This window comes from Myodes glareolus, chromosome 18 (assembly GCF_982192425.1).
Source record: "Myodes glareolus chromosome 18, mMyoGla1.1, whole genome shotgun sequence".
Classification (NCBI taxonomy): Eukaryota; Metazoa; Chordata; class Mammalia; order Rodentia; family Cricetidae; genus Myodes; species Myodes glareolus.
This window is the reverse complement of record NC_142043.1, coordinates 44,944,341-44,953,524: the sequence shown is the minus strand read 5'-3', so window position 1 is coordinate 44,953,524 and position 9,184 is coordinate 44,944,341. Positions and strand designations below refer to the sequence as shown.

At 41.3% G+C, this 9,184-nt stretch overlaps 1 protein-coding gene across 3 annotated transcripts in view; it reads right to left on the bottom strand.

The window, feature by feature from the left end:
* Positions 1-6,832: 6,832 nt before the first annotated feature.
* The window catches only part of Ccdc138 (coiled-coil domain containing 138), an 83,887-nt gene continuing 81,535 nt past the window's right edge, over positions 6,833-9,184 (bottom strand). For all 3 annotated transcript variants that reach the window (XM_048451760.3, XM_087898128.1, XM_048451759.3), the window contains 2 exons: positions 8,976-9,114; positions 6,833-7,353 (listed from right to left, as the gene is read on the bottom strand). In XM_048451760.3, coding sequence (XP_048307717.3) covers positions 7,188-7,353; positions 8,976-9,114 — 305 coding nt within the window. In that variant the 3' untranslated portion in view covers positions 6,833-7,187. The remainder of the gene's footprint in view (positions 7,354-8,975; positions 9,115-9,184) is intronic.

Genomic DNA, 9,184 nt, shown 5'->3' with positions numbered 1-9,184 from the left:
CATCACTTCACCTCTGTTTCTCCCCATCTGAGGAAGCTTTAAGGAGATTTCTAATTGGCTTGATACCCTCCAGGATCTACCTGATTCTTTGGCCACCCAGGGGCTCCAAAACTACAGAGGGCGAGGCCCCTGCCTGCAGCCCACAGAGGAATATGTACTCTTCTATAGGAACACGGCTGCTTCTGCACCAACAAATCAAAGCTAGTTCAGGACCAGGCCCAAAGACTTAGAAGCCAGTCACAAAAATCTCAACACAAGTGTCCCTTCTCATCCTTGCCCCTCCCCTTACTCATGCCCCTCCTACATTTTTACCTTGTCATTTAAACTTTGTGTAGGAATTCCTCCTGGACTGCTTACTGCTATCACCCGGTCTACCACACTAGGCAAGAGAAAGTCAAGAGTCACTCCAGATCCAAGAATCCCAAAATAACAATTCTCCCTGTCAGCAGAAAGTACTTACCTCCAAAGAAATGGTGCCCCCCCCACACACATACATACATGCACACAAATACACACATACACACACACGAATGATCTGGAAAAAGGGAAATTCTCACCTTTTCTTAAAACCAAAGCTCTAAACTGGCTCAAAGTTCCAGGAAGTTGACTATTTGTACAATTCTCAGAGGCTGCAAAAGAAAAGCAGCTGACCCCAATCCCCGATGTTGCAGAAACAGACAGTGGGACCTGTAGTTCCAAATTTTAAAGAAAGTTTATCTAGAAAAAAAAAACCCAGCTTATTTCCCCCCACTCTGTCCCTAATGAAACCTTGCCCAACCCTAACTTACTTTTAGCTATAAAAACCCCACTCACACCATGTGCCCTGTGCTCTCCTACATTCTAGTCCCGGTGCCACTGGGTCTTGGGATGTCCCTCACAGGCTAAGTAAGGTCTGCTCTTGCTGGTGAAGTAAGGTCAGCGTGAATTTTCATTCTATTTCCTTCTTCAAACTCAGTTCTTACAGGGATAACCTGGCAGGGCTGGGACCTGCAGAAATACTGGGAAAGTTAAAAGGTCTGAATATTCTTCGAGGTTTGCCAAGTCCAGTAGGGAAGCTCAGGTCGGCCTCCCACCAGAAAAGGGTGCAGATTGGCTCTGTAGAGGCTTTGCAGCTGCAGGGAGGGAGCCTGACAGGTTTACAGCACCTCAGGCTGCTATCCCAGCTCCCTAACACCAAGGTCCGTACTGGCTCAATCTCCTGCCCTCAGACGCTTATACTTATGTCTGGAAAAGCTCAAGGATGTAGCTCTGGTGCTGTGCTGATGTCTGAAAGAGATGAGAAGTCAGACGCCAGACAACGCTCAAAACACAACAGGCCATCTTATATATGATCCTCTATTTATCTTATAGAGTGAACAGTAACAACAGTCACAGATATTTTTCCGGTTTGACCGCATCTCAGCCAGTTACTATGGATTTATCAAGAAGTGCTTTTAGACTTTTGTGTAAACAATTGTAGACCTTAAGACATAAAGTATCGCTTTTTAAGTCTTAAATGGGTTAATTCCTTTCATGTTTACATTTCTACTGGAACTGACCAGATTGACTAGAATTACGTAAGAAAAACAAATCACTAAAGCGGCTTTGGATTCAGTAACAGCAGGTTTCTGTTAATGTTTCAATTTTTTAAGACAGGAAAAGTCGCAGCTATAGGGTTCAACTTATTTGGAAATTATTCTGATTTTTATGTGTATGAGTGCTTTGCCTGTATGGATGTCTGTGTGCCACCTGTATGCCTGGTGTCCACAGAGGGCAAAGAGGGCAGCAGGTGCCGCGGAACTGAAGTTACAGACATCCGAGTCACATGTGGGTGCTGGGAATTAAATCCTGGTCCTCTGGAAGAACAGTTAGTGCTCTTAACTAGAGCCATCCTTCCAGTCGCACTGATTGAGATATGATTATAAATAGCCATTACTTCATTTTAAGCTTTCGAGTTATCAAAAGGATTTTTTGAAACTGATTTTTAAAGAGATACAGTTTATAAAACATTGAAATTTTGAAATTTATGTTCTGGTAAAACAGAAGCAGGCATGGACAGCCCTTTTATGGAGGATCTGTTGAACTTGTCCATATTGAGTTTCACGGTTTAAGTCGATGAGGATGACTGACCAGGTCTCTTCAACATAATTATTCTAAATTCTTGGTCTGCCATTGAAAACTAATGCTACAGTCAGCCTTTGTCGGAGACACCTATTGCAACAGGAGACAGAAAGATAATGCAGAAACATACAACTGGCCCAAGTGTCAAGCATAGGTGATGGAGTGCCCCACTCTACAGGGACATCTCCATCCCTGGGGAAAAGCCAGGGAACAGCACAGGAGGGTGAGGCAAGGCGCTAAGAGCCGGAGGATGAGGGGGGCATACAGCACAAAGATGTCCTCTGGTTCACATGGCTGCTGCACTCCTGCACACACTGCCACTGTGGTTATCTGCATGACACCTCTCTGACTTAACCTATCGTCAGGGGTGGCAGAGGAACCCACGAGGTCCCACCGCTCCCTGGGCTGACACTGGCAGTTCATGGTTGCTGGAGGTAGGGGATGTCATTTCTTCACAAGGGTAGCCACTGATACATTGCCTATGGTCCTGAATAACCTCCTACCCACACTCATACAAGAAATTCCAATTAAACTAAATGGGACACACAGAAAGGAGACGTGAAAGCAGGAGAGGGGCTTGCTGGGAAGAAGAAGGGTTTTAACAGGAAGCAGAGGATGGAAGGGTCTTGCGGGACACAAATTATATACTATTAAGCTTCAAATCTGAGGTGTCTACTTAAAATATCAATACAGACCTAGTTGTCAAGTTCTCCCAATATCCCTCAATGCCGAGCTGCTACAGGGGATGGATCGCAGCATACCCCGACTACCCTGGACTCTCAGGCCAGGGTCTGGGCTGCCCTTCCCCCAGAGGCTCTTTCCTATATGATCCAGACATTTGGGTTACCTGGTTACTGCACCTGGTTCCTCTCTCCCTTCTGCCTTGCCTTTCCCCACTCCCCATACAGCCAAGTCAGCCCCGTGATGTCCACTCTGAACTCTCCCAGATGTCCCTGCCTCTGACTATGCTCTTCCACATGTCTATGGTAGATTTTCTCCTCCACCATCTCTAGGAGCAGTCATACCCTCTTTTTTCCTTTTTCATTCATATACATTAAAGAAACTATCAAGAAATTAAAATGCATAATTGTTGTCAACAGGGTACATAATGTTTAAGCCATTCACAGTCACCAGCTTTACTTAAAAAAATTAAGTTTGACAATAGCTAGGTCATAGTCATATGGTTATTCTTTTTTATTTTTTTTATTTTTATGGTTTATTTAACTTTATTTTATGTGCATCGGTGTGAAGGTGTCAGATCCCCTGCAACTGGATCTTCAGACAGTTGTGAGCTGCCATGTGGGTCCTGGGAATTGAACCCGGGTCCTCTGGAAGAGCAGTCAGTGCTCTTAACCACTGAGCCATCTCTCCAGTCCCCTCATATGGTTATTCTAAAGATATATATTGGCCATTTGTATTTCTTCTGAGAACTTTCTACTCAATTCTTTGACCCTTTTAGTTTTTCCTTTTTTGAATTCTTTGTACATTCTAGATATTCTCTGTCATATATATTCTGTAAGCTTCTTCACTCAATTATTTTTCTTCTTTTTAATCTCATGAGGTTCCATTTGTTGACTATTGACCTTATTTTCTGAGCACGAGAGTCCTTGTAGAACGTCCTTGGCTATATCTTTATCTTCAAATGCTTTACCTGCTTGTCTAGCAATGTCACAGCAACAGGTGTTACATTATCAACTTCAAAACACTGCGAGTTACTTTTTGTGCAGTGAGAGAGATTCGGATCTAGTTTCAGTCTTGAGCATGTAGACACCCACTTTCCCCAGCATCCTTTGCTAAAGAGGCAATCTTTTCTCCAACAACTATGTTTGGTATCACAGTAAAAGGAACCAGACAGCTTTAATTGGATGGGTTTGTGACTGCATCTTCTACACTATTGATCTACATGTCTGTTTTGTGCCAGAACCATACTGTACTTATATTTATGGTTCTGTATGATAACTTGAAGTTACATCGTATATGATGATTCTTCCAGTCTTTGCTGACTATTCCTTTGCCCCAGGCTGATTTATCTATCTGAAGATTTTTAGTTTGCAAATGAGTTTTAAGATTTTCTTCTTTTTTTTTAAAAAAAAAATGATGAATGGCAGTGGAATTTTGATGAGGATTATATTGTATCTGTAGATTAGCTTCTGGTAAAATAACTATGTAATCATTTTCACAACAGTGAATCTTCTAATCCATGAGAGAAGTCTTTCCATCTTCCAGTGACTTCCTCAATTTCTTTCTCCATTGTAGAGGTCTTTCATTTCCTTCGTTAGAAGGTGTGGTAATTGGCCCCCATAAGCTCATAGGGAGTTGCAGTATTAGGTTTTGTTAGAGTAGGTGTGGCCTTGTTGGAGGAAGTGTGCCACTGTGAGAATGGGCTTTGAGGTTTCCTATGTTCAAGCTATGCCCAAGGACACAGACTACTTCCTGATGCCTACAGGTCAAAATGTAGGACGCTCTGCTCCTTTTCCAGTACCATGTCTCCCTTCATGCCATCATGCTGCACCATGATGATAATGAACTAAACCTGTGAAAATGCAAGACACCCCAATTAAATGTTTTTCTTTATAAGAGTTGCAGTGGTCGTGGTGTCTCTTCACAGCAACAGAAGCCCTAACTAAGACAGAAGGTATGTTTTTAATGACAATTATGAGATTTTATTCCTGATTTCTTGCTTGGCATGTTTGTCATTGGTATACAGTACAGTCACTGTTTTTGTGTGCTGATTTTGCATCCTGCCACTTTGCTGAAAGTGTTTAATCAGCCTAAGATTTTTCTGGTGGAGTCTTTAGGGTCTCTTTTGTATAAAATCATAACCTATAAATAAGGATACTTTAGTGTCTTTTTCTTGTTTGTATTTGTTTCATTCCCTTACTTTGTCTTACTGATGTGGTTAAGACTTCCAATAGGATATTGAACATGAATGGAGAAATATGACACTCATCTTCTTAGTGTGACTGGAAATATTTGATTTTCCAACTCATTTAGTATAATGTGAGCTATAAGTTTGCCACACATAATCTTTATTATGTTGAGGTATGTTCCTTCTATTCCCACTTTCTTCAGGTGTTGGTCTATTGGATTTTGTCAAAAGCTCTCTTTGCACCTACTGAGATGATCTTCTGGATTTTGTTATTCAGTCCATTTATATGACATTTTACATTTATTGCATGTTTATTTATGTATGCTGAACCATTCCCGTATCTCTGGAACGAAGCCAACCTGATCATAGTGAACCATCTTTCTGATGAATTCTTGAATTTGGGTTGCAAGTTAGTGGTTTGTTGTGGGATATTTTGATTGTACTCTGACACTCTCGAGACTGCCAATAAAGTTTACCTTGAATCAGAGGGTAGAGTTAGCTACTAGCTGATCAGAATTAGCCACACAGGTCCTTTTGGACCCAGGACATATAGAGAGATACACAGGGAACAGCAGGGAGAGGCTTAGAAAGATTCATGGCACTTTTTGAGTGAGGAGGGCGAGAGAGAGGAGGTCACTGTTGCTTCTCCGATCAATCAGGTTTTTATCCTGATATCTGACTCCCAAGTTTTATTTAATAATAGAACAATATGAGTAATTGCTTCAGTGATACTGTTGAGAAAATAACAGCTTAATGAAATAAGAAAGCTGATGCAAAACAAGAAAAGGGAATTTTAAAAAGATACAGAAATACTGAAGAAAAATAATTGAAAAGTTGAAAGTAAAAACTATAATAATTCACATAAAGAGCTCTGTGGAAAGTCTCAACAGCAGAATGGACCAAGGAGAAGGTAAAGATCAAGATCTGAGCTGGAAGATAAGGCCCAGAAACTGGAACCATCAAACAACAACAAAGACAAAACTAGGAGCCGATAACACTGAGAATTCCAAGACTCATGTGACACTCGTGAAAAGACCAGACCTGTGGGTAATAAGCACAAAAGAGGAATCTCGTTCTAAAGGCATAGAGAACATTAAAGAAAAAAATAACAATTTTCTAAAGCTTATACAGATTGTACCAGTTGGCGGGACATCTTCTTGATTAATGAATGGTGTTGGAGGGCCCAGCCCACTATGGGTGGGGCAACTCTTGGCCAAAGAATCCTTGAACAAAAAGCAAGAAGAATGGGCCAGTAAGCAGCAGCCCTCCAATGAACGGTCTCCGCCTCAGCTCCTGCCTCTAGGATCCTGCTTCAGTCCCAGCCCTGATGCCCTCAGGCTGTGACATGTGAGGGAAAGTAAGCCCTTTCCTGCCAAGTTGCTTTTGGTCAGAGTTTTATCACAGTAACAGAAAGCAATGTAGGACAGACACCAAAGGCTGCTCTAAATAAATGGACCGGAGACACAGGCAAGTGCCAGCGTTCGAATATCCGAGAAAATTGGCTTCAGACCAAAACTAGTGATGAAAGGTACAGAAGGTCACTTTGTGCTGTTCAATAGAACAACATCAAGAGGACATTATGCTAACACACGGGTGGCCGATTTCATAAAACACACACACCATCTACACTCTAGCTGGGCTGTACAGCACCCAACTACAACCATAAACATGAATGGGTAAAAGAAAAACAGAACAAATGAATGAAAGATCATCAAAAGATAAGCATTTGGCTGCAAGTGGTGGTGCATGCCTTTAATTTCAGCACTTGCAAGGCAGAGGCAGGAGGCTACTACCTATGAGTATAAGGTCAGCTTGATCAAAAAATAGAAGTATTTTGCTTCCAAAACAAGTGATTCTACTATATTAAGGGGGGAAATGATAACATAAGTTTATTTCCACATAAGAACACAAAGAATATTCCAAATAATCACATAATTTCAAGAAAGATTTTTTGCTAAAATATTTTTGTAAAAAGTAACCTCAATGCTTAAATTCCGGAAACGTTACTTTGTACATTAATATTACCTTAAACTGAAAAATTCTAAAACATCCATACCTTCTATGTCTCATTTACATGGCTGAAAAATCTTTCTCAATATCTTTCATGATAATGCTGCTATTGATAACTTTACTCTGCAGAATCTCACTTTGGTGATTTTTATACTTTTACCGACCAGAAACATATATATACATACACAGACCACACACACTCTCTTTTCTAATGGCTTGTACTGGAGACCAGGGAGTTACATTTGGTCAGACCCAGATTGAACAGAGTGGAGTTTAGGTTAATACAGAGAAAGGCGTGCTCGGGATGCGTCGTCCTTTGGATTTCCTGAAGCATCAGGTGAATGGTAAAAACTTCAAAGAGCTTCTTATTACTCCTGAAAAAGAACAGTTTTATTGCTTAGTTATTTATAAAGTCAAGAGAACTTATATAAATGTGGGGAGACAGCACTTGCTTTTAAAAACAATGGAGAAAATGGCCGATTACTGGACTTAGATGATAAGAAAAGCCCAAAGCAGAAAAACATTACAGGCCAGGAGAAAAGAGTTTATATCCTGAAACTGAACCTACTGACGAACAAGGAACCTCCCTCTCCATAGGTAGACAGAACCAGTTTTCCTAAGGAGCTAAAGTGGTAAATGCTACTCTCCAACAACTCCCTCTCTAACTGACATTCAAGCTCAGTGTGCCGCACACCTGTAATCCCTGTACTCGGAGGCAGAGGTGGGCAGATCTGAGCTCCAGGACAGCCAGAGCTACATAAGAAGAGCCTCTCTCACAAAGTAAGAGGACGAAGAGAAGGCACTCAGTAATTTTACGTCAATCATAATCCTATCTTAAATGTAAGATAGGAGTCCACCTATTTTATTTTCTCATCCGGGTATATTTGCCTCAAGAGAAATGATCAGATAGCCCAGCCTCGAAGGAGGTAGAAGACAAGGGGTTTCCTGGGACTTGCTGGCCATGCAGCCTAGCCAATCAGCAAGCTCCAGGTTCAGTGAGAGACCCTGTCACACACACAAAAAAAAACAAAACACAAAAACAGAGGAAAATACCTAATACCAACCTTGGGCGAGCACACGTGCACACACACTCATTCTTTTGATTGTTTTGCCAAAGGTATACTTCAGTGTGTTAATAAGGAATTACAAAATGCACTTTTATTATCACCTTTTTTCACCTGTCCTATATAAAACATCAGTGTGTAGTGATTTGTTCTGATATTATCACTTGATTCATAAACTTGTTCTTAGTGGAAGAACATTTGCCTGCCATACAGTTACACCTGGGTTCAGAACCATAAAAACCCAAATCGACCCCCAATATACAATAACCACCCCCTCCTGAAGGCTCAAATAATACCTTATTCTTGGATTCACATGCTATCTCTGGAATTTAAAGTTTTCTTAGATGAACTAAAACAACTGAGAAACAACTATATTTTCAAAGATTATATTAAATCTGTGTGTGTGCGTGCGTGCGTGCGTGTGTGCGTGTGTGTGTGTGTGTGTGTGCGCGCACGCCTGTGTTGTACGGTACGGGCATGTGTGAGTGGGTCTGGGTCTGGAGGATGTCCGGCACCCTATCTATTATTCTCTGACTTATTCATGTTAAACAAGGTCACTTACTGAACCTGGAGTTATGCTGGTGGCCAACAAGTCCCAGTGATCCTCCTGCCTCCATCCCCCACGGTGCCAGGCTCACAGGTGCACGCAGTCACACTAGCTTTTTATGTGAGTACTGGGGATTTGAACTCAGGTCCTCATGCCTATGCAGTAACTCCTCTTACCCGGTAAGCACTAGCCCAGCCCCAGTATTTTGTCTCTGATAATCATTAATACTACGATTCTTAAATTTCTACATTGGTAGACTAGAAATAATAAATTAAAACAAAGCAATAATCAAGTTGAACTGGTTTGAGATCGAGATTGAAAAAACAATCCTAACAGTGATTATAATATAATTATCAATTAAAAACATTACAAAAGATATTCTTACTTGATTTTTGAAAGCTTCTGTAGGATAATACTGAGCTTTTCCAGGATGTGGAGATCAAGCTTAGGGGTTCGGAGCAGCACAGAACAAGTACGGAAAAACAAGGAGTTGCTGCAGGCTTCCAGGAAGGGCTGCAAGGCCTCTGTAAAACAAGTCACCAGGCTGGACTGTTAGGAAGCATAAAGGAAAGTTTTACAAAAGCAAAACCAGAA